Source organism: Colius striatus, chromosome 7, assembly GCF_028858725.1.
Source record: "Colius striatus isolate bColStr4 chromosome 7, bColStr4.1.hap1, whole genome shotgun sequence".
NCBI lineage: Eukaryota > Metazoa > Chordata > Aves > Coliiformes > Coliidae > Colius > Colius striatus.
The window spans coordinates 17,468,018-17,491,249 of record NC_084765.1 but is presented as its reverse complement, the minus strand read 5'-3'; the positions used below and the strand labels follow the sequence as shown (position 1 = coordinate 17,491,249).

The following is a 23,232-nucleotide window of genomic DNA, read 5'->3' as shown; positions in this document are numbered from 1 at the left end:
GGTTTTGGTCGTTTTAAGAAAAAATATTTTAACCTTTTTGTCTGTGCAGGACTGGTGTTATGAAAAGCTCAGGGGTTTTTTTCCTTAGCTTTTCTCTTTGAAATTCCTGGTTAAGTATGAACTTGCCACCAAGTCAGCTGCCATCAGGTTCTTCTAAAATGCCCAGAGCTTTGGTGAAAAAAGAAGTGACAACATAGCAGAAGTCAGATTCGATTGCCATTCATTTAAGGCTTCTGAAAATGTTTAAGAGTTGCCTGAAAGATCTAATACAACATTATATATTTTTCTAAGGATTTTTGCCCCAATAACGTGGATGCCGGCACCTTCCGAATTGTAATCCAAAATAACGCCTGTGGGAAGTCACTCTCCATCTGCTCCCTAAAGATCACCCTGATTTTTGAGGTTTGTCTAGAACTGGTTAGGACTGAGTTGTAGACTTGATTTTGTAGCAGTCAGTATAATATCCCCTTATATCCCAACACAGTTGCTGCTAGAAAGTACCTATGGAAGACAAACAGCCAGGAAGCAGAGACAGGCGAGCTGGGAAAGGTTTAAGTATTTGGTGTTAGCAGAGCTTGACACTTCTACAGGTGAGGGTATCGATGAGGGAGTCAACTGCACTCTGTGTATGTGTGTATACATGTGACATTAATGGTATAGGAGTGATGGTAAAGTTTGTAGAGGAACACGTTTCTGATCCATGGTTTGAAAATAAGGCAGATGTAACTACAGAGTGAAGTTTCCTCCCCCCAGCTCAGGCTTAGCAATTCCCCAAAGTATACACAACAGAGATTTCTTCCATAATGAGGGATGAAGAGATGGTGAAACAAAGCAGTGTGACAAGGGATGTTCTAGTATGCCCTTTCAGGAGCTGCTGTGCCAGCAGAACAGATTTCATCTAGAATGAGGACAATTTCTTTGGCCATGACTTTGGCCATGACAATGGCAAATATTTCCCATTGAACTCAGTGGGCCTTGACTGTGGCTCATGTACTTGATGATAAACCAAGATTGATGTAAAGACTACAGAAAAATAAGATGACATAATAATAACAACAAATGCTGTTACACTACGTTTTCTATTCAATTTCCTTCCATGCAATGGATCTGTTCCTTGTAGAGCAGTGAAATCAGGCTCTTGGAAGGAAGAATTCAGGAGATAGCCACTGATCCAGGAGCTGAGAAGAACTACAAAGTGGATCTCAGAGGAGGTTATATTGTGATTGAAACAAATCAAGGAATGAACTTCATGTGGGACCAGAAGACTACTGTTGTTGTTCACGTGGCACCATCTTTTCAGGTAGGTATGGGATGGACTCAGAGTTATGATTTTAAACTCAAAGTTATACATCCAGGACTGGAGTCCCAGTTTGAAAATCAGGGCTTGGAAAAGTGTTCAGTTCAGTGGACAAGACGAAGCAAGCAGGATTGTTCAGTCAGTATAAAATGCTCCAGCACACTTGGAGCTAGACGTAAAGCCAGACACTTTGCAGTATTGGAGGGCTAACAGAGTTATCTTGTCACTTGAAGTCCAGCTGTATTTCTAAGCTGTGTTTTGATGGCTGTTTAGAAATGTACAACTATTTTGCCTTGGCCTTGTCTATAGTTTATTTCTGTTGAACAGTGGGCTGTACTCAAAATAAATGAACCATTTACTTTGCCTACAAAATTCACTCAGGGAAAAGTCTGTGGCCTTTGTGGGGACTTTGATGGCCGCTCAAGGAATGACTTCACAAGCAGAGGTCAGTCTATGGAGATGAGCATCCAGGAATTTGGAAACAGCTGGAAAATAACAAGCACTTGCTCAATTATAAACACAACAGACCTGTGTGCTAATCAGCCCTTCAAGTCTGCCCTGGGACAGAAGCACTGCAGCATCATTAAGAGTACTGTCTTTGAAGCCTGTCACAGTAAGGTAATCCTGTTCTCTCATCCTCTGTAGTTTCACACTTGGCATTTGTTGCAATTAGGCAGTACATCTGCACACAGTTCTTTGCTATTAAAAGCTACTACACAGCTTCCCTGAGTACAAGGACTACCTCTCTCAAAACCTCACCTTTCCACCATGTCAGCTGAATCCTATTGCACAGTATTGAGGAAACAGCAGTGCCTGTTTTGACCAAATGAAAACACGGAGGATAATAGTTATTTACCAGAAGTAAAAAGTTAGGTAGCAGTTTGTAAAATGTAGAGATAAGTTAGCATAGGATTGTTTGTATGGAAGTCCTTGGGAAAGTTTATTCAAACTACCTTAAAGAGATTAGTTAGTGTATTTGTTTTAGATGCAAATTTAATTAATCTAAACAGAAACAAGACTACTAATTCTTTCTGAGAATGTCGATATAAAACATCCATGCAGTTTAGTAAGCCATTTTAAAAGTAAACTTCATTTCCTTGGTTAAAACACAAGAGACGTGAAATTCAATGGAAAAAAAGATTTCTTTTTATGCTCAATCACCATCTGTCAGTTAGAGAGTGCAAGCATTAGATACTTATGCTAACCCAAAGCAAGATATTTTAGTACTGTAGAAATTACACTGGAAAGACATTTTGAGTATTGAATTTTAGAGTCCAGTTCTACTAGATAGGTAAAAATATAAAACTACCTATTGTAAAATATGATAGCTCCTTCATGACAATCCCAGTCTGTCACAAACAGCCTGGTTTTGCCAACGAAACCGCAAGAGGATGGCAGACGTTCAGAGCTCTTTTCCTCACCAAAACACAGTGCAGCATGTATATCTGTGGTAACAGATCTGTTGATGTTTTGATAGGTGAACCCAATACCATATTATGAATCTTGTGTTACTGACTTCTGTGGCTGTGACAGTGTAGGAGACTGCGAGTGCTTTTGTACTTCAGTTGCTGCTTATTCAAGAAGCTGTAGCAGAGCTGGTGTCTGCATTGACTGGAGAACGCCTACCATTTGCCGTATGTATTGCACTGAAAATGCAGTCAGAGAAGCACTGCTTCATGCACTCAGGCATGTGGAAGAAAAAGAAGAGCTGAATTGTAACATTGCTGTGCATGCATGACTTAACAAGCTCATGTTTGCAAGATTTAAAAAACAACCTCTGTTTAGTGTCTGAGACTTGGGGGCTTTTTTATTCTATTGCAGCTGTGTTCTGTGATTACTATAATCCACCTGACAAACATGAGTGGTTCTATAAACCCTGTGGAGCTCCTTGTCTGAAGACCTGCAAAAACCCACAAGGAAAATGTGGGAATTTGCTGTACAGTTTAGAAGGTAATTCTTGCTTGACTTTGATGCAGTTTACGGGAGCTGAAGCTATTAGTGTGGCTTTACATTTCTTAAGTATCAAGTTTGCTGAAAAGCTATCCCATTTACCCTGGAACCTCACTGACCATGCCTAGCCTGGTCTAATTTCTCGTGTGACGGTGCCATTCATAGCATAATTTCCCTGCTGCCAGTATATCTGGGGAGAGTTAAAAGATCTTTCAGTCTAAAATTACGAAGAATAAGTGTCTGTTGACAGAGTTAAGTAAAAAGGGAGAGAGGAAAAAAGAGGACATGGAAAAATAGTTTGTAGTATAAAGAACATTCATATTGAGATCACATTTGTTTTGGGGTAAAATCTGCATCTGATTGAGGTATTTATGTGTTTTCCCTGCATCTATGTAAAGCAGACTAAGAATGCTTTGTTCACTTTAATGTTCCAGGCTGTTACCCGGAGTGTAGCCCTGACAAGCCATATTTTGATGAGGAGACCAGGGAGTGTGTCTCCCTCCTCAACTGCACTTCATGGTAGGTCAGTTGCTGATGCGAGAGGCAGAATAGGACTGGAAAGGGCAAGATTCATGTTCACAGGAAGTGGCAATCACCATTAAATCCTCCAGGAGTAGGCTTTTATGTAAATGTAAACACTGTTGCAGACATTATTTTTCCACATACTGTGATTGAAGTTAATAAAACAACTTTCCTCTTTTTATCTTCAGCAATCCTGAAGAGGAACTATGTACTGAAGATTCCAGAGGTAACTTTTCATGATGCTCACCATTAATCAAGTGCCAATAGTAATGAAACAACCCAACATTTCGTGTTACTGCAAGTGTATTGGTGATAAGACTTCAACTAGCTAGTTCAATAGGTGTATGCACAGCAGTACAGATATACTTTGATAAGCAAGACAGTCTTTGACCAGAAGAACTGTCTAAAGGATAATAATAGGGAGGAAGAAGAGAGACATGAAATGTGGGATTCATCTCAGTTAAATATCATCTCTCCACCTTTACACTTCCTTGGCAGTCCATGAAGACAAACAGAAAGTAGGCCATTCAGAGAACCTGTTTTAAACAGCACTTCTGGAACAGGGTAGATCTTGTAGAGATGTTATTTCCTGTCCATTAATTTCAAAATAAGCTAGCTTTGAGAGACATGTCTATGTGCCTAAAGGACACTCTTGCTTAAGGTATAGTATCAGATCATTCCCACACTTTGGAGAAACCACATTGCAAAATGCAGGGTGACCCAGCAGACAGCACATCTTCAGTTTTGCTGATTTTGTTACAGTTATAGATATATTCCCTTGGACTCCTAAATGTACATTCTCCAAAACCTGAAGAGTTTCTCGTATTTTAAATGAAAATGTTTATCATTGCATGTTCCTCATTAGAGGATGGAGATGGCAATGCCACACCTTCTGAGTCAGTCTTTTATTATTCATCAAGGCTGAAATCCCAGTCACATTCCCTGACAAGAGGGAATGCACCTGTGCTCCATGCTGGGTGAGGACAGTGCTAGTCCTGATGCTTTCACCAACTAGTAATTCCATAGAGATGCAAGCTGGCTCCAGTAAACAAAAAAAAAAAATCCAACTACTTTAATAAACAAGGTAGACTACCAGTGCAACTTCTCAAGTAGAAACTGATAAAATTTTTCAGTCATGTAATTAATGTTTGATAATATGAGCTACAGAATGGTAAATCCAGAGTTTGTTTTTCTTTTAATTTGTATTTATATTTATATTTCAAGTGTTTCCTGTTAATGTAGCATTTGCTCTTTTGGTGCCTCAGATTGCCTTTGCTGCTACAATGGAAAGACCTACACCTTCAATGAGAATGTGTACAGCCAAGTATATAGGACAGAGTGTGGTGGTGCTGTCTGTGGCCCTAACGGGGAAATCATTGAAACAGTCATCCCTTGCAGAACACCACCCACACCAGCACAAGGTATTAGATTTATGAGCGATTTGGTAGTGATTTTCCAAAAGTCTGTAATGGTAATTAGATTCCTCCATCTTGGAAAAAGACTCCTACTGCATATCTAGGATAAGAATAGGATTTAAGGCAGTTGAAGGTTGAGAAATGAGAAGTTAGAGCTTATGGGCTTGTGGGTCTCATGATGGGGACCAAAAGTGTAATTTTAATAGATTCTTATTGGCAATGGGGTAAAAAGCAGAGAGATTTGGCCATTTTTTAGTACAGCACAGTATTGAGTGTACCACAGTTGACATTCTCTTGTGGTAGTCTCAATATTTCATAGTTCTAAACGTTGTTTTTCTCCTTCTCATCACCTATACGCCACTATGGTTCTTATTGTATTGTTTTCTGCATTGGAATAAGTTAGTCTTAAAAGAGTCACTGAAGCAAGAAAATGAAGCTGCCCAATGATTTACTGCCTTCCCAAAAGAGAAGTTGCAGACTGAAGGAGATGTGAATGAACAGGAAAGAAATAAAGAAAATAAAGAAAAGGTGGAATTTTGCCACATGGTTATAGCGAAGAAAAGTAAGTTATAAAAAAAAATATGTATTTTTATGGTAGCAAATTATACAAGAGGGACAAGGAAAATTAAAAGCTTCTCTACTCAAATGGAAGAGTTAAAGACTTATTCATGAGCCTGTGTGTTTGCATTCACTAAATCTGTTAACAAGTAGAATAAGAGGTATAATGGAATAATAGTTAGGAAAGGAAGGATTATTGAAAGCAGATTATAGGTGGCATAGTAAAATGTCTAAATGGTCTGTCTGTGTTTAAACCAACAGATTATTTGCAACAACAAATTAAAAGGCCAAATGGATTGCCACTGGAAATCACCTCTCCAAAGTCAGGTGACACCCTGCAGTAAAAAGCTCAAAGAAACCTTAAATTGCAATGAATAAGTGACAGTAAAAAGACAGTTTATTGTATTCTATACAGAAAAAAAAAAAACCCTAACTACAAGGGGGAATATGTGTGTATTGTTCTAGCAGCATAGAGTGTAATCAAGAGAGCGTATATATATATATATATATATATATATATATATATATATACAGACAGGATGTAGTGGGGGTATAAAAATGGTTATTTTTTTCCTCTTTTTGTGATTGTAGAGAATGTAGTATATGCCATAGGGCTTGAAAGTAGAATAACAGAGGATTTGAATACTAATTTATTTTGTTTCCTGCAGAACCACATATGCAACCTGTAACATCTGCACGTCCATTGTCAACGGTAGCCACTCCCTGCTTCTGCAGTGACAATGGACAATTGATACAAATGGGTGAGAAACCAAGCAAATTTTTTTTCCATCACCATCGATATGGGAAGGTATACTGTTAGATAAAGAGGCTTCATCAAGTGCTCATTCAGCAGTTACACATTACCACAATATATTACATCTTTGAAATGTAACTAAGACTTTCAGAATTACAACACTCCCATATCCTATAACTTTGTCTTGTTTTGTATATCCCTAGTGTAAGGAAAATTACACCAGACATTAACTTCGGTGGACTCCAGCACAAACCCTGAATCCTAAACTGATGGATGTGGGTTTGCAATCCATGGTCATATTCCAAAAACAAAGGAAGGAGAACTCTTCATCTCTGAGTAGCTCCTGAACCAGCTATCTTCTGGTCTTTGTGAAGACCAGACGAACACAATTATGTATTCAATATTCTCTCCTATTGTACTTATTTTCAATTCCTACTAATGTACTAAAGAGCAGAACTTCAGATTAGCCACCTCTGTGGCCTTCTCTCTGCTTTTGCCATTTGGACCAATTGAGCTCTGGTTCAGTCACTGAATTAAAGGAGTTACAGTCCCGTGGTCATACCTGAATATGGCCTTTGGGTACAGGCAGATGCAGCTAGTTAAATGCAGGGCTGAATAGGTAACCAGAGTTACCAGTTCTAACAGTTGGGTTTTGGCCTTGCAGGAGAAAATGTTTCTCTGCCAGTGAATATATCAGGTCATTGTGCTTACTCCATTTGCAACGCATCGTGTCAGATTGAATTAATTTGGGCAGAGTGCAAAACTAGTCATACTGAGGCACTCAAGACCTGTCATCCAGACTCCAAAGCCTGTACACCACCGGCTGCTCCCAGTGCAAGAAGCCGAGTTCCTGCTTTTATGGGGACTCCTGTGAGCGATTGTCCTGGGCTCATTCCTCCCAGAAAGGTGAGAAATTTGAAATAAGAAGATGTGTTTCTTCAGGAACAGAATTGCCTGCAGCCAAGATTTGTTGTTCTCCTCTGATACTGGTAACCACTACTGCAGCTCAACTGGAGCTGTGGCTGAATTAGATGATTTAGAAGTATACCAGAAGCCCTCAAAGAATAGAGGGAATAGTTTAAAGATTATTCTGTTCACCTGAAACATCTGAATGATTGAATGTGAGCAGAGCTACCTAAGCTGAAGAAAGGCTAAGAAGCCACATCTCGCAGTACCCCATCATCAGAAGAGGTCAGGACCTTAATACCGAGTCCTATCCAAAATGTTTTAGAACAGAAGTTGATATCAAGGCTCTGCTGATTGCTACATGTTTCATGTTGCCTTGTTTCCTGAGAGAGAGTAGATAGTGAACATGCTATGCTAGACAATTAACTGAATGGAGCGTAGCTGCCTCCTGTGCTTTTAAAGATTTTATTACATTACGCCTCTTCTTACATTGCCTACTCCTCTTTTGTCTTAATCCGTCAACAGTTTAACGAAACATGGAACTTCGGAAACTGCCAGATTGCCACTTGCCTGGGAGAAGGAAACAATATTAAACTGTCCAGCATGGCCTGCCCTCCTCAGCAACTGAAACTCTGTGTCAATGGTTTCCCATTCACAAAACACTATGATAAAACAGGTTGCTGTGAGGTCTTTCAGTGTCAGTGTAAGTACTGTGTCTGTAGCCTCATCTAAAACACTAGTTGTTTAGAGCAGATAAGAGTGTCTTTACTAGGTTAATTTTTCTTTATCAAATTGATTATTTCAGCTCTCACTGGAAGTGAGTAAAAGGGTTAAAACCAGCTTGAACTTACAGGAAGGAAGCTCAGAGTCCAAACTCGAAGCCTATTGCTTTGTCTTCCAGGTATTTGCAGTGGATGGGGAAATGAGCATTATGTGACCTTTGATGGAACGTATTATAATTTTAAAGAAAACTGCACCTATGTTCTTGTGAAATCAATTCATCCCGCCTTTCGAAACTTCTCAATTCACATAGACAGCTACTACTGTGGTGCCATCGATGGAGCAATTTGTTCAATGTCCCTTCTCATTTTTCACTCTAACTCTGTTGTTATTCTGACACGAGCAATGGAACACGGAAGAGAAATAAACTTGGTAAAGTATTGTGTTAAAATGAATTATCAGTATTATTTTGCTGTAATTATTTTACTGTGCTGCCAAATGTCCTGTCATAATAAAGGATGAAACTTGTAAAAGATGGAATAGATAGGAAATACAATTGCATTGCTTTTCCTCTTTTTTTGTTTGTGTCAACAAAAAATTGTATATTCTAAAAACAAGGGAAATTCATTTTTTCGCTTCTTGATGTGAATATTCAAATATAAATTACAACATATTGAAAAGGAATCATGGAGAATTGCTTAAAGGACTGCCTTTGACAGACTTCACTTAGTGCAGCTGAGATCTGAATTTGCACTGATCTACTCTCCAGTTGCACAAGCTGTGTACCTTACTCAACAGAAGGGTGTCTATAGAGACCTTTTGTTTCTCTTCTTTTTAGGTTTTGTTCAATGGTAAGAAAGTTGTTCCAGACATTTACAAGAATGGTATCAGCATAACCAGTTCTAGCCTTTACATCATAGTTGAAATACCTCAATTAGAAGTTTATATCTCCTACAGTCGACTTGCATTTTATATAAAGCTCCCTTTTGGAAAGTTTTATAACAATACCATGGGACTCTGTGGTGAGTGTCCTCATCAGCTGGAAGTAATGAGTGCAACAGTTTTTCCTCCTTTGTCTTGTCTCCTTGCAAACATCTCTAAATGCTTATAATTCCACTGATTTCCATTTCTCTCAAATTTTAAGAAAATGTATCTCTCTTTGGTGGAAAGACAATGTCAATAGCCAGAACTTTAAGTCATTTCCTTTGATTCTGTTAATAGTATGTTGGTGGATGGAGATAGGCTCTCTCTATGCCCTTTCTCTTGATCATATCCCTTGATATGGGAATGTACAAAATCTGGAGAGTCCTGTGCTAAACAGAGCCATCTCAATCACTTTAACCATCTGGAGAAATGCATCAATCAATGTGTCAGCTCTGGTTTTCATGAGTAATTGGCAAACTATTTCTTCTAGCCTTCTCTTCCTACAAACAGTTCTTGTGAACTGATCCAAGACTCTGTGTGTTGTGACTTTTCAACAAGGAGGAGAATTTCTCTCCAGATTTTCTCTAAAAGCTGCTTTGTCAGCATCAGTTGTCCCCTGATTGTCACTTTGCTTTTATATTGCTGCCAGGTACCTGCACTAATCAGAAGTCTGATGATGCTATGAAGAGGGATGGCAAGGTTACCGAGTCCTTCAAAGAGATGGCATTAGACTGGAAAGTCCCAGATCCTACCAATAGATACTGTAATCCAGGTGTCTCAAAACCAGTTGAGACTGAATATCATCAGCACTGCGAGCTTTCCAAACTGTGTAAAATCATTTGGTAAGACAATTCCTGGAAGTGACAGAAAAAGAAGTCCACAAGATAATTTTGTCATTTTACATGACCCGGGTGAACTGATTATAGACCATGATGAAAATATGAAGCCTAGCATATCCTGAAAACCTGAACACTGAACTGATATATAAATGTTCCCGAGTCTGGCAAATATTTTTTAGTTGCATCATCAAAATCCATCCTACCTTAATAACATCTGCTGTTTAGGACTCCTTCTCCCTGTCTGTTCTGGACAAGTCAACTAGAAACTAGCTATAATTCATTATATGAAAGCTTTGGATGAAAAGAAACACAGTCAGAATATAGTATGCAAATACATGTGTATGTTTTGAAAATATTTTTGTGGTTTAAAACAGGATTGTAAAACATGCTGATATAAAAAATATCAGCACATAGAATAATAGCTGTGAGCTGTGCAGAAGACTTTTCAGGTATCAGTGCAGCCTAACATTGCTTCCTTTCAAAGGATTGTAAGCCTGGGAGATAAAGCTCATATTTAATTAGCCATATTAACCATCAGAGCAATTTGTAGTTTTAGCTTTACAACTTTCTTATTGTAAAGGCTTTCTCTGGTTGGGGATGGGCTTGGTTCTGAGTTGAATTCTTCCTTGGAAGGAGCACAAGCCAGTAAAATGTCATGTTTGTCTCCTTGCTTTGTGAAGGAACCTGACCGAGTGCCACAGTGTGGTTCCCCCGCAGCCCTACTACGAGGCATGTGTGGCCAGCGCGTGCTCAGAGCAGAACCCCAGCACCGAGTGCCAGAGCATGCAGACATACGCAGCCTTGTGCGGACTCCATGGCATCTGCGTGGACTGGAGGTGGCAGGCGGATGGGCAGTGCGGTAGGCCAGGGAAAGACCTACTGCTGATGCTGAAGCAACTCTGGTTCCTGTTCTTTCCTCACCTACATGCATGTTTGTGTCCCACCACATCGTCAGGCTTCAGTCTTCCCTATGCTGCTCTGGACCTGAGACAAAGCAGGAACAAATCCAGAGCTGGTGCAAAGCAAGAGGGAAATAGGCCCATAGTCTCTACTGAGCAGCCCAGCTGAGGAGCCGTGTGTGTTCCCCAGAGCTACATCCCCAGACAGCAAAATACAGCTTCCCTCTGTGTACTTTGCCCTGCTCAGCAGGACCCAGCAATTCAGGGGCAAGTACTGCTAGCACTACTGCAAGCACTGCTAGCACTATTGCAAGCACCTTACTGAATCCATTGATCGCTCTTGCTGAAGCTGCAGTAGCACCCTTGCTGGGCAAGAATCTAGGCTCTGCAGACCTGTAGGGTGGGCTGTATTAGTATGTGTTGTTCATCCATTGTGCATCAAAGGGTATGCACAGGTATGGGTATGGGCTTTCTAATCTGTGTGTTGTAATGCTCCACAGAGGTCAACTGCGCTCAGGATCAGGTGTACAAGCCATGTGGGGAAGCAAAAAGTAACACTTGTTTCAACAGGTCAGTTATTTCCTGAGGCACTTTTCAAGTCCAGGACTTTTTAAATTGCTGAGGAAGGCTGGAAGCTCTCCAACGATTAGCTGTCTGGTTGACTTCAGGTACATTCGTGTTTCTCATTCATTCCTGTTTCTATTCTAATTGTGCAGGGAAGTCATTAAGGATACCCTCCCCTTCCGAAATAACACACCAGTGTTTGTTGAGGGATGCTACTGTTCTGATGGAAAAATTCTGCTGAATGATCGTGATGGCACTTGTGTTTCTGTCTGTGGTAAGAAATAATGTAAAAAGTGGGATGGGATGGGATGGGATGGGATGGGATGGGATGGGATGGGATGGGATGGGAGATAAGAGCCTGACTAGAAATGCACACTAAAGAGGATATTCTGGGTACACAGGAAACAGAAGAGACCTTGATACTGACACATTACAATAAAGCTGGAAATGTTTCAGATCAGCAGTTTCTGCCTGTCCTTATGCAGAAAGTGCAATTTTCAAAAGAAAAAAGAGGATCTTTAAGAGGTTTGGGTATACAATCTATGACTTCGCACTGTGAATCTCTCTCTTTGTGGCTGTTTCTCAGATTTAAAGACCTTCCTTCTTGTCCTCCTGCTTCTGGGGTATTTTTACTCTATTTCAGTTATCATTAAAGGAACCTGTAATTCATTTTGTAGGTTGCACTGCACAAGATGGGTCAGTGAAACAGGTAAGAAAAAGGAAAATAATGTCTCTATACTATAGCTGGGTGCTGTGACCTCCTGTAAAAATTACTATATTGTTGTCCTAAAAGCAGATTTGTCCCCAGTGTGCAATAAGCCACAGAGTCAAGATACTACTTTGTTCTGTGTCTGTGCAGAAACAGGTGCTAGCAGGTAACTCCACAAAGCCAGTACCCTCACCAGTACATCTTGTGCTGTATTTATACAAAATCTTATCTAATACATATTGTTTTTCTATTTAGTGAGTCCGTCGCCTGACATGTAGGTTCCATAAGTAATCATCCAGACTCTGGCACCTGGCAGGGAAGCAGGTTCCATCCTTATCACTCTCTGGTCCTTCTCCAAGAATACAGTCCTTATCCAGTTGCATATACAAAGCAACCAGGCCCACCCCATCAAGCTGTTGATAATGGTCTCTCATCCTTAGGCAATATATTTTTAATGCAGTTCAGTTAATGGTGCATTGACCTTGCTTCACTCTGCCACTTTGGCTTATTCTTTAGAAACTTAATTAGAAACTTGTCTGTCCTGAGTCCATGTATTCCAGGACATCCTTTACGAGTGATGTTTGTTTTGGTCAGTAAAATCTTAGTATTAGTTCTGTCTATGAAGCATCTATGTATCTGGACCTAGTACAGACTATTTTAATCTATCTCCTGTGATCTCTTTTTTAATTACAGTATGAGTTTTTTCTTTAAATTCTAAGCTTAAATATCAGCAAACTACAACAACAGTTGCAAAGACTCTCTTTTACTGAGAGGGTTGTTAAGCACTGGAATAGGCTTCCCATGGAGATGGGGAAGTCACGGTGCCTAGAGATGCATAGATGAGGTGCTGAAGGTTATGGTTTAGTTTAGTGATGGGCTTAACAGTGTGAGGTTAGTAGTTGGACTCAATGATCTTAAATGATCTTTTCCAATTATAATGATTCTATGATTGTATGACAGTGGGGAACAAAATAATAAATTTTATTAACTCCAGAACTTGATTAATCACTTGAGGTACTAAAGAAGAAATAGAATTTTGTAGGAATCACCATTTTCTGGTAGAACTGCAAAGAAAGGTGAAACATAATGACATTTTTTTTTACTGTTGCCTTTTCCCTCGTCTGGGATTTGTACTCTGATTTTCCTACACAATAAGTTAGGGTAATCCAGCCCTACACTGTCTTGGAGCAAGCATTTATTAATATAATGCTTCTAGATTTTGCTCTCTGACCTACTATGTCTGTTGTTTTCACAGCCTAGAGAGGCTTGGGAGCACAATTGCCAATACTGTACTTGTGATGAAGAGACCTTGAATATCTCTTGCTTCCCCCGTCCTTGTGTTAAATCTCCACCTATCAACTGCACTAAAGAGGGCTTTGTACGCAAAATAAAACCACGCCTAGATGATCCATGCTGCACAGAGACAGTCTGTGGTGAGTAGATAATTTAGATGTCGTTATGCAGTTTGATTTACCTTTAGTAGCCATCCTCAAGAGAGATCTAGTACCTCACAGGTAACTCACAGATTCAAGTAAATGCATTGGAGTGGTCATTTCTTCCATTTACACGCCAGAAGCTCTTGCTATCAGAAGATACCTCCTCTGGTACAGCTTGTATTCTAAACTAGTGCCATGGCTGTGAGATTCTTTGGAAAGTTTCCCATGGATCATTTGGACCACGTGGTGCTTCAGAGGATCTTCTGGCTCTTGTCCCTTCTTAAATGAAAGTGTGATCCTTGCACAGAGATCCATCCAGTAAGAGAGAATGTATTAATCTTCTAGACTCCCCCAAGGCCTCCTGTATGTTTGCCCTCATCTTTCCTTTCATATCCTCCCAGTCCCACCACAGTAGGGGACCTTCTTATGAGCCTGCTCCTAACCCTGGTCATTCTAAGCACCTATAGGAAGTTGAAGGACAAGGGATCTTAGCAATGGTAGTGGGATGTTTTTCTGTTCCTCATCCCTTCATGCTGCCAGGCAGAGGTCTGTTAGGCTCCTTGATGCCTGGAGGGAGCAGTGAGCACTGTCAGGTGCTTTGCTTTGTATGTCCCAACCTTTACATCTTTGGCTCTCATCCACTATGTCTTCCTTTTTTTTTCACTTTCTGACCCATTTACTTTTACCAAAACTTGTACCTCTGTCACTTCTCTGAGATGAATGTTTAGTTTTTTTAGAGGTGATATCCAGTGGGAGAAGAGGAGCTCAGAAGTAGATATCCAGGGAGGATCTTTACAGTAGAGCAAGCTTAGAGATACTTCACCTGAACATGCCCCAAATTCCAAAAATGTATGGTTCAAAAGGTATCTATTTCTTCACAATTTTTGGATGTTCAGGCTTTGTTTGCAAGTAACACTGCTAGACAAGATGCTTTGGCTTACTTTATCTCTGTTGTCTATTGCAGAATGTGATATAAAAACCTGCATTATCAACAAAACTGCATGTGACACAGGCTTCCAACCAGTGATTGCTATATCTGAGGGTGGTTGTTGTCCTATTTTCTCCTGTAGTAAGTACCATGTTTCCTTAAGGTGCTTTTGAACTATTTTTTCTGAATGAGTCAAAATGAGATTAGTATCAGTGAATGTTAATTATTGATTAGATACTGAATATCAGTTACACTGAACCCATCCTAAGGCTCTACTGCCACATTATAGTTACAGATTCATATACCTGACACAGCGTCCCCTCGAATCTGTTACCAGCAAAGTAACAATAAGGAAATCTCAACTAGTTTCAAGTATGAGTAAAAAAACATCAGATAAATAGAGTTTTCCATATGGAAAATACCAGCATATAGAGTTAACTCCCACTTCATGCATAACAATTAGCACCATGTACTAGTTACTTCTGCCTTTCTCCATTTGTACAGGCCATTAAGTCTAAGGAGAAAGCTCAGATCTACTCTTTGTCTCCTCTAAATCACTCACAATCCAGAGATGAGGCCAGTAACTGTTTACACCAGTCCTAAAACATTCTTTTCACTTTATTTTTTTTTACAGTACCAAAAGGTGTCTGTGTTTCTGAAGGAGTTGAATTTAAGGTATGCCTTCTTTCTTTCCACAGGTTAATGCTGCCCAAGTCAGAATTTTCTGAAGCTGTTATTGTCAACACTTACATAAAAACCAAGATTAGAACAATCCATAATTTTTCCCTGATAATATTCTTATGTACCATTGAAATGTTACTGATTAGGCAATGCTGGAGACCAATAGCTTGCTTACTAAATGAGACTTTACCTATGTTTTTAGAGTCAAGACATCAGAATTGTGATTGAATACAAATTTTAAATATCATTGGATGTTGTAAGATTAATTACTAGCTCAAACTGGTCAAACTGGGAAATTGATGCATGGAATTTATGAGATTTAACACAATGATGAACTTGGAGTGTCAGCCATGTATTCATTTTGGGACAGAGATAGTGTGAGGTCTGGAGGTATTAATTTCGTGAAGTTTTTCCAAAAATAAATCCCAACCATAAGCATCAATTTCTGATAATCCACAGGTTCTGTGTTTACTCTAGAACTGACTGAATTCTTCCTATGACCTGTCTCCTCTCTATTTCAAGCCTGGGGCTATGGTGCCTAAAAGCTCTTGTGAGGACTGTGTCTGCACAGATGAGCAGGACGTTTTGACACACACCAATCGCATCCGATGTGTTCCAGTGAAATGCCAAAGCACCTGCCAGCAGGTCAGTGCTGCATGCTCAGCCTCCCAACCACCAACAATGGCCATTGAGGGGATGTGCTGTAAACTGGGGTAGTAGAGCTGCATCCTCACTGAAAGATAGCATTATGTCCTCTGCTATTAGATTTTTTGTAAAGTCCTTTCTAAGGTGCTGGTTATATTTACTCTGGAAAAATTTAAGAGGTCATCCTTGGAAAGATACCCTGAGGGAGAACAACTGCAAACCTGCTGAAGAGAAATCCAACTGCAGAAAGCAACGTTTGTGCCATTCTGTTGATGTTGGCCCATTAGCAGCATAAAAATCAACACTTTAAACAAACTGCACAGTGGTTTATATGTTTCCAGGCGCTTACCAGTACTTATGGACTGAGAGTTTGCACACAAACTGTTCGGTTACTGAATGTAATCAGAGTGGTTTCTTTTCCATTCTTACTCAGATAAGGCCATACCCAGCACAAATCTTAAAAATGGATATAACCATTATCCTTTATCCTAAAGCCAGCCACCAAAAAGTGAATGAATACGTAAAACACAGGGAATAAAATAACTGCATTGATTGCATTGATTGTCAGGCATAAACTAGTTCCAACATGGTTCTAAAGTCAACATAAATGAAACAGAGGATTGTCTCATTTCCTCTGCCATCTCCAGTGTGGCTTTGATCCAAAGGAGCTTCATGAACAAACATCAGGTAACATGGCTCAATGAGAACTTTATTCCCACAGGGTTTCCGCTATGTGGAAGAGGAGGGTCAGTGCTGCAGCCAGTGCCAGCAAGTGGCATGTGTGGCAAATTTTCCATTTGGCAATGTGACCATTGAGGTAAGCACTCCCTTGGTCTGTAGAAAAGGCTGAATTATCAGAAAGACCTCAACAGTTTTTGAGTCAGTCATACATTTTGAGGTTGGGAAGAGCTCTAGGAGATTTTAAAATGTTTGCATTTCCAAAGCAAATGTAGATGTTAATACAGCTACTCTTTGCTCTGTGCATCTCACGGGCACCACTGTGTTGAAAATTATTCACCTCTGGTAGGTATGGAAATCATGTTACACACACATCCACCCACCCCCAACATAAATCAGAGAGAAAGAATTTGGAAGGAGTGGTGATCTTTCATAAAACTACTCTTACAGAGATTCGTGAGCTGCCTTCGCATTGTACTGCTACAATCTGGAAACTGGAGTTACAGAACTAAATAGTGTGAGGCAGCAGATAGAGCTGTACTACCACCACTTCTGTGTTTGCTGAGGGAGAAATCAAAAGTGTCATAGCTGCATTAGTGTAGTGTGACTTGGTAACACTTCCAGGTAACATACCATGTCTTGTGATGATAGGGTTGTGTAGACAAGGGCTCAGCCTCAGGCTAGCTCTTCGGTTTTATTACAGCCTGCTAATCCCATGAATGGCTAAGGAAGCTATCTGAACCAGTGACTATTGTCTGACATGCTTCTCTAGCAGCTCCTGTGCTCTGTATCTTTTCTTCTTCATGCTTTTATTCCTTGATAATTTATCTTGCAAACTAGCTTCTCCAGTCCAATATGCAATTTTTATGTTTCCATGAGGAGGCTTTAGCATTTATCCATTAACTTCTGTTATGAAGATTTTTTTCTTCTGTTTCACAACTTTTACTTTTCTTCCATCTATTGAAAAACCTGTTGAAATCCTTTACATACATTTTTTTTTCTATATATTTTATTCCACATACACTAACACACCCACCTTCTGACATTTGTGGTCATAGCTCTATTCTTATCCCACAAGCACTTTTTGATTCTTTCCACCTAGGTGGACCCAGAAGGGATTTTGTATAGGCTGGTAGCGAGTGAACTTGGTGTATGATTTACAGATGTGAGTTCCAGACATCTCAACCCTTTCAGAGGGAAAGTTTCTCTGTTTTACTTATGCAAATCTCTGTTGCATTGTTGTGTTTTCATTGCTATTTTGGATTGGTGATTTTTTTTCCCCTGTTTTTATTCAGGTTGGAAAGAGTTATAAAGCTCCATATGATAACTGTACTCATTACACATGCACTGAATCGGCAGGACAATTTTCCTTAACTAGTACAGTAAAGGTCTGTCTACCATTTGAAGAATCAAACTGTGTCCCAGTAAGTATTTTAGAGCCAGAAAAAAAGACTTCTGGAATGAGCTCCGCTGTTGGTCTGAGAATTGACTGATTTTTATGAGCCACTTCAGTTTTTCTTAGTTTTTCTAAGCTTATCATCCTTGTTTGAAAGAAATGAGTTTTTTCAGCCCTAAATGGAGTGTCTCATGGAAGTAAACAAAACCTATTTGTAAGCAACTCACTTTTATTTGTTATGAGAAAAGCACTAGAACTTGAAAAAAGAGTATTGGGGCAATAGAAAGGTGGGATTTTTCATTGAGAAACACCCGTTTTAGGAAATGCAATTGAACAAATGTTAACTTGCCATGGCCCCCTGGGGAACTGGTTAACACACCTTCTGCTATGTATCACTAAGTAAAGAAATGATACACAAATGAGCAAGGTGTATCATTCATAGAATCATACAATTATTTCAGCTGGAAGAGACCTTTGAGATCAGGTCCAGTCTTAGTCCTAGTCCTATCAACCACTAGACCATTTCCCTAAGTGCAACATCCAATCATCTCTTAAACACCTCCAAGGACAATGACTCCATCACCTCTCTGGGCAGCCCATTCCAATGCCTGACAACCCTTTCAGTAAAGAAATTCCTCCTCATATCCAGCCTGAACCTCCCCTAGTGCAACTTGAGGCCATTTCCTCTTGTTCTGTTGCTTGTCACTAGGGAGAACAGACCAACCTCCTTGTTACAACTTCCTTTCAGGTAGTTGTAGGGAGCAATAAGGTCTCCCCTGAGCCTTCTTCCTCCAGACTAAACAGCCCCAGATCCGTCAGCTATTCCTCATATGAGACATGCTCCAAATCCTTCACTAGCTTGGTAGCCTGCCTCTGGATCCTCTCCAGCACCTCCATGTTCTTCTTGCAGAGAGGGGACCAAAACTGGACACAGTATTCGAGGTGTGGCCTCACCAAAGCCAAGTACAGGGGAATGATCACTTCCCTCCTCCTGCTAACAACATTGTTCTGATACAGGTCAAAATGCCATTGGTGACTTGGGCACACTGCTGGCTCATGTTCAGCCACTGTCAATCAACACTCCCAGGTCTCTCTCTGCCTGGCAGCTTTCCAGCTACTCCTCCCCAAGCCTGTAGCACTGCTGGGGTTTGTTGTGGCCAAAGTGCAGGACGTGGCACTTGGCCTTATTGAAACTCATGGAATTGGCCTTGGCCCAGCCATCCAACCTATCTAGATCTCTCTGTAAAGCCTCCCCTACCTTCAAGCAGATCGAAACTTCCATCCAACTTGGTGTCATCTGCAAACTTACTAAGAGTGCACTCTATCCCCTCATCCAGTTTTTTAATAAAGATGTTAAACAGGAGTGGCCCCAGCACTGAGCTCTGAAGGACACCACTCGTGACCAACTGCCAACTGGATTTAATTCCATTGTCCATGACTCTTTGGACTCTACTGTCTAACCAGTTTTTCAACCAGGAAAGTGTATGCTCATCCAAACCAAGAACAGCCAATTTCCCCAGGAGAATGTTGTGGGAAACACTGTCAAATGCCTTAGTAAAGTCAAGGTAGACAACATCTACAGCCTGTCTTTCATCCAACAAGTGGATCATCCTGTCATAGAAAGAGATCAGGTTTGTTAAACAGGACCTGCCCTTCATAAGCCCATGCTGACTGGGCCTGATCACCTGGTTGTCCTGCATGTGCTGCATAACAGAACTTAGGGTGATCTACTCCATCAGCTTCCCGGGCACTGAAGTCAAACTGACACGCCTGTAATTTTTCAGATCCTCTTTCCACCTCTTCTTATATATAGGTGTTACACTGGCTTCCTTCCAATCAGATAGGACCTCCCCAGTCAGCCAGGACTGCTGATAAATGATGGACAGTGGATTGGCGAGCACCCCTGTCAGTTCCCTCAGCACTCCAGCATACACTCCATCCAGCCCCATAGATTTGTGTATATCAATGTGGAGCAGCAGGTCACTGACCATCTCCTGCTGAATTGTAGGGGGGACATTGTGCTCCCTACCCCTGTCTCTTGGCTTGTGGGGCTGACTTTCCCCAGTGGAAATGCAGCTATTACTAAAGACTGAGGCAAAGAAGGCATTAGGCACCTCAGCCTTATACTCATCTTTTAATACCAAATTTCCTTCTGGATATAATAGGGGATGGAGGCTCTCCCTGGTCTTTATTTTATCGTTAATATATTTATAGAAATTTTTCTTATTACCCTTTACCTCTAAGGCCAGTTTATCTTCTAATTGGGCTTTTGACCTTCTAATTAATTCCATACATAACCTAACAACGTTCCTGTACTCATTGTGAGTGGTCTGCCCCTTCTTCAAGAGGCCATAAACTCGTTTCTTTTTCCTGATTTTAATCCAAATCTCCCTACTCAGCCAGGCCAGTCTTCTTTACCTCTGGCTCATCTTATGGCATGTGGGGATGGCCTGTTCCTGGATCTTTAGGATTTCCTTCTTAGAAAGTGTCCAACCTTCCTGGACTCCTATACCCTTCAAAACTGACTCCCAAGGGACTCTATCAAGTAACCTCCTAAACAAGTCAAAGTCTGCCCACTGAAAGTCCAAAGTGCCAGCTTTGCAGTCCCGCCTCCTAACATCTCTATGAATAAAGAACTGAATAATTTTGTGATCAATGTTCCCCAGATGGCCTCCAACTGCCACATCCTCCACAAGACCTTCTCTGTTCACAAACAAGAGCTCCAGCAGGGCACCCTCCCTCATCGGTTCACTTACCAGCTGGGTGAGGAAGTTGTCCTCCACACATTCCAGGAACCTGCTGGAATGCTCTGACTTTCAGCCATTAGTGGTTTACATTAACTTTCAGAAGAGTTGTTAGACTTTGCAGCAGATCTGGAAACCAAAGCTGGGACCAAGCCAGCCATTAACTTGAATTAGCTTTAGATTAGGTTCTGCAGGTTAGGCTGTTCACTTCCAGGAACAGCTGTCATTCTCTGGGGCTGGTTGTTTTGTACTGGCTCCGGTGGCACCTACATAAGGTCAGGGATGTGTTACAGAACACCTTACCTGGCTTGTGAGAGGTTAAACAGTTTTAAGAAAATTCAATCTCTTCCTTGATGGATTTTTTTTTAAGTAGTTTTATATATAATTGGTACACAAACAGACCATATGAGGAGTGTTTGTTGGTTAGAGATGAGGGAACATACCTGAGCTCTCGTTGTTGCTACTACCTGCTTAGCAATATGTGCATCTGAACTGTTCTGGTTATGTTTGCTTTCAATCCAGGGGACAGTTGATGTGACTCCAGATGGCTGTTGTAAGACATGTGAGTGCATTCAATTACTGATTCCCTATTAAAATACTATTAGGTTCTCCCTGGCTTCTATTCCTGTTTCTGTATGTTCTGAGAACATGCAGGTGCCACAGACTGGAAGACTCTTTTTACAGCAGCAACGCTGTTTTTTACCACACAGATGAAGCTAAAAATCTGCCTCATTCTTCCAAAGTGGACATTAAAGTTCTTTGATCTCTTTTTCTGTGTTTTTAAATAACAGAAATACTGTTAGTTCAAACTATACTCCCAACAGGAATCTTTATAGAAAATTTGCTCTGTATTCTTCCTCTTGCAATTGCATGGGAAAAAAGGGTCTTTTTTCTGTAGCATCCACCCAGAAATCATAGGTTGCTATAGAGTCACAAATGTCATTTCTAGTAATTTTAAAAAACCAAGCCCTTCATGTATCCTTTAAATCTTTGTTAACAGTATCTTTACATATACGTAAGTCTTCATTTAAGGTAGTCCAGAAATAGAAAAGTGCTTTCACCAGTAGGAAATTACTTTGCTAATGTAGTGTCTTTTTGCATCCTTATTTGGGTTTTTTTGGTTATGCATTTGTAATTATTTGTATTATATGTATAAAGGTTTAATAGAATGATCTGCCCTCAGTTTCCTAGAACATACCTTTCAAAACATTTACTCCCCAGTCTGAAAAAGTCTAACAGAGGCATTCTCCTGCACAGGTATAGACCTGCCACATAAATGCAAACGCAACGTGAAGCAGCAGTATATCAGCCACAAGAACTGTAGGTCAGCTGCTCCAATCTCCATGCCTTTTTGTGAAGGGACGTGCAGTACCTATTCTGTGTAAGTAGGAAACTTCTCTCTGTCATGTCTGGTCATCCTGGGTTACACCAATGGGCTACAACTGTCTGTCCCACTCCTACTGTTTAAAGAGACCTGGTTGGGAAGCTGGGTGTGTAGAACAGCACTCATTAGCAGTGTGACCAAACGTCTTTAGTGTGACAGGAGTACCTTATCTCTTATAACTTTGAAAAGATATCAGCTACATTTATTAACTACCTGTTCTTAAACATGTCCTTATGTGAGTTTTCAACAGCTATGATGTTTAGTGGAGTTTTTTCTGCTCTTTGGTCTCTGAGGGAATTGTTCCTCTCTCTCTTCCCAGAGTGGGCCTCATCCAAAATCCATTGGTGTTACAGGAATTTTCCCCATTAGTTTCAGAGCATATGGCTCTGCATGGCTGAGGAAAGACTGTTGTGAATAAACAGAAAAATAGATATGAAATTTTCCTCTTCTGCTCCTTAAAGCAGCAAATATAGATCAGTCTGGGAAGACAACAGGCAGCAGGCTGACATACACATTTTATTTCTGTAGGTATTCCTTTGAGACCAGGGAAATGGAACACAAATGTATTTGCTGCCATGAAAAGAGGAGTCATGAAGTGAAGGTGGAACTGGTTTGCTCTCAGCATAAGACAGTCCAGTTCAAATACGTCCATATAGATGAATGTGGATGTGTGGAAACAAAATGTCCAATGAGGAGAACACGAACATAAACTAAAGGAAATCTTTCAGCTCCCATTTAATGCCTCTCTAGCAAGTGAGTAGTTTAGAAAACAGTTGTGAATAACCTTCAAATGACCATACCCTTGTGCTTTTTCCTTCTGATATTATACACAGTTATGGAAATTAGCTGAAGATTTTACTCTAAATGTTTGTAGAATAAACTTCATTTCAAAGAGGGCTTGTTCTTCTGTTTCAGTGATGCTGCTAATGGGGCAAAGTGGCTGATGTCTTTAATCTCATAGTTGTGTATAAACCAAGGTTATTACAAGACACTCCAGAGACAGTTTATGCCTTTCAAAAGTCCTACCTGAAGAAACTGCAAATTGTAAAACCATAACAACACATATCACTTCATTTCCCTTGGAAGGGAAACAGCAATCACTTCCACAACTGAGGCTCAGTCGGAAAAGCAGGATCCTCTGCTCAAAGGCACATTTGTGTTCTCCCCATTATTCCTGAACCTACTTCAGCTGTGACTCTGAGTCATTGGAGGAAAGTAAGGTGATTTTCCCTTCTGCACAGTCAGAACTATAAAAACACGTTTTACATGTACACTACAAAATT

The 23,232-nt window shown here is 40.4% G+C and overlaps 1 protein-coding gene across 1 annotated transcript in view; it reads left to right on the top strand.

Annotated features, from left to right (window-relative positions):
• Window positions 1-22,658, top strand: part of LOC104552520 (mucin-5B) — a 46,623-nt gene extending 23,965 nt beyond the window's left edge. The window contains exons 21-47 of the mRNA XM_061999694.1: window positions 292-402; window positions 1,121-1,300; window positions 1,679-1,915; window positions 2,775-2,931; window positions 3,119-3,247; window positions 3,682-3,766; window positions 3,958-3,995; window positions 5,035-5,190; window positions 6,411-6,503; window positions 7,161-7,402; window positions 7,928-8,105; window positions 8,304-8,554; window positions 8,961-9,144; window positions 9,696-9,888; window positions 10,566-10,744; window positions 11,285-11,354; window positions 11,501-11,622; window positions 12,026-12,057; window positions 13,313-13,490; window positions 14,458-14,562; window positions 15,056-15,096; window positions 15,625-15,747; window positions 16,469-16,564; window positions 17,721-17,849; window positions 21,088-21,127; window positions 21,823-21,946; window positions 22,478-22,658. Coding sequence (XP_061855678.1) covers window positions 292-402; window positions 1,121-1,300; window positions 1,679-1,915; window positions 2,775-2,931; window positions 3,119-3,247; window positions 3,682-3,766; window positions 3,958-3,995; window positions 5,035-5,190; window positions 6,411-6,503; window positions 7,161-7,402; window positions 7,928-8,105; window positions 8,304-8,554; window positions 8,961-9,144; window positions 9,696-9,888; window positions 10,566-10,744; window positions 11,285-11,354; window positions 11,501-11,622; window positions 12,026-12,057; window positions 13,313-13,490; window positions 14,458-14,562; window positions 15,056-15,096; window positions 15,625-15,747; window positions 16,469-16,564; window positions 17,721-17,849; window positions 21,088-21,127; window positions 21,823-21,946; window positions 22,478-22,658 — 3,654 coding nt within the window. The remainder of the gene's footprint in view (window positions 1-291; window positions 403-1,120; window positions 1,301-1,678; window positions 1,916-2,774; window positions 2,932-3,118; window positions 3,248-3,681; window positions 3,767-3,957; window positions 3,996-5,034; window positions 5,191-6,410; window positions 6,504-7,160; window positions 7,403-7,927; window positions 8,106-8,303; window positions 8,555-8,960; window positions 9,145-9,695; window positions 9,889-10,565; window positions 10,745-11,284; window positions 11,355-11,500; window positions 11,623-12,025; window positions 12,058-13,312; window positions 13,491-14,457; window positions 14,563-15,055; window positions 15,097-15,624; window positions 15,748-16,468; window positions 16,565-17,720; window positions 17,850-21,087; window positions 21,128-21,822; window positions 21,947-22,477) is intronic.
• Window positions 22,659-23,232: the final 574 nt, after the last annotated feature.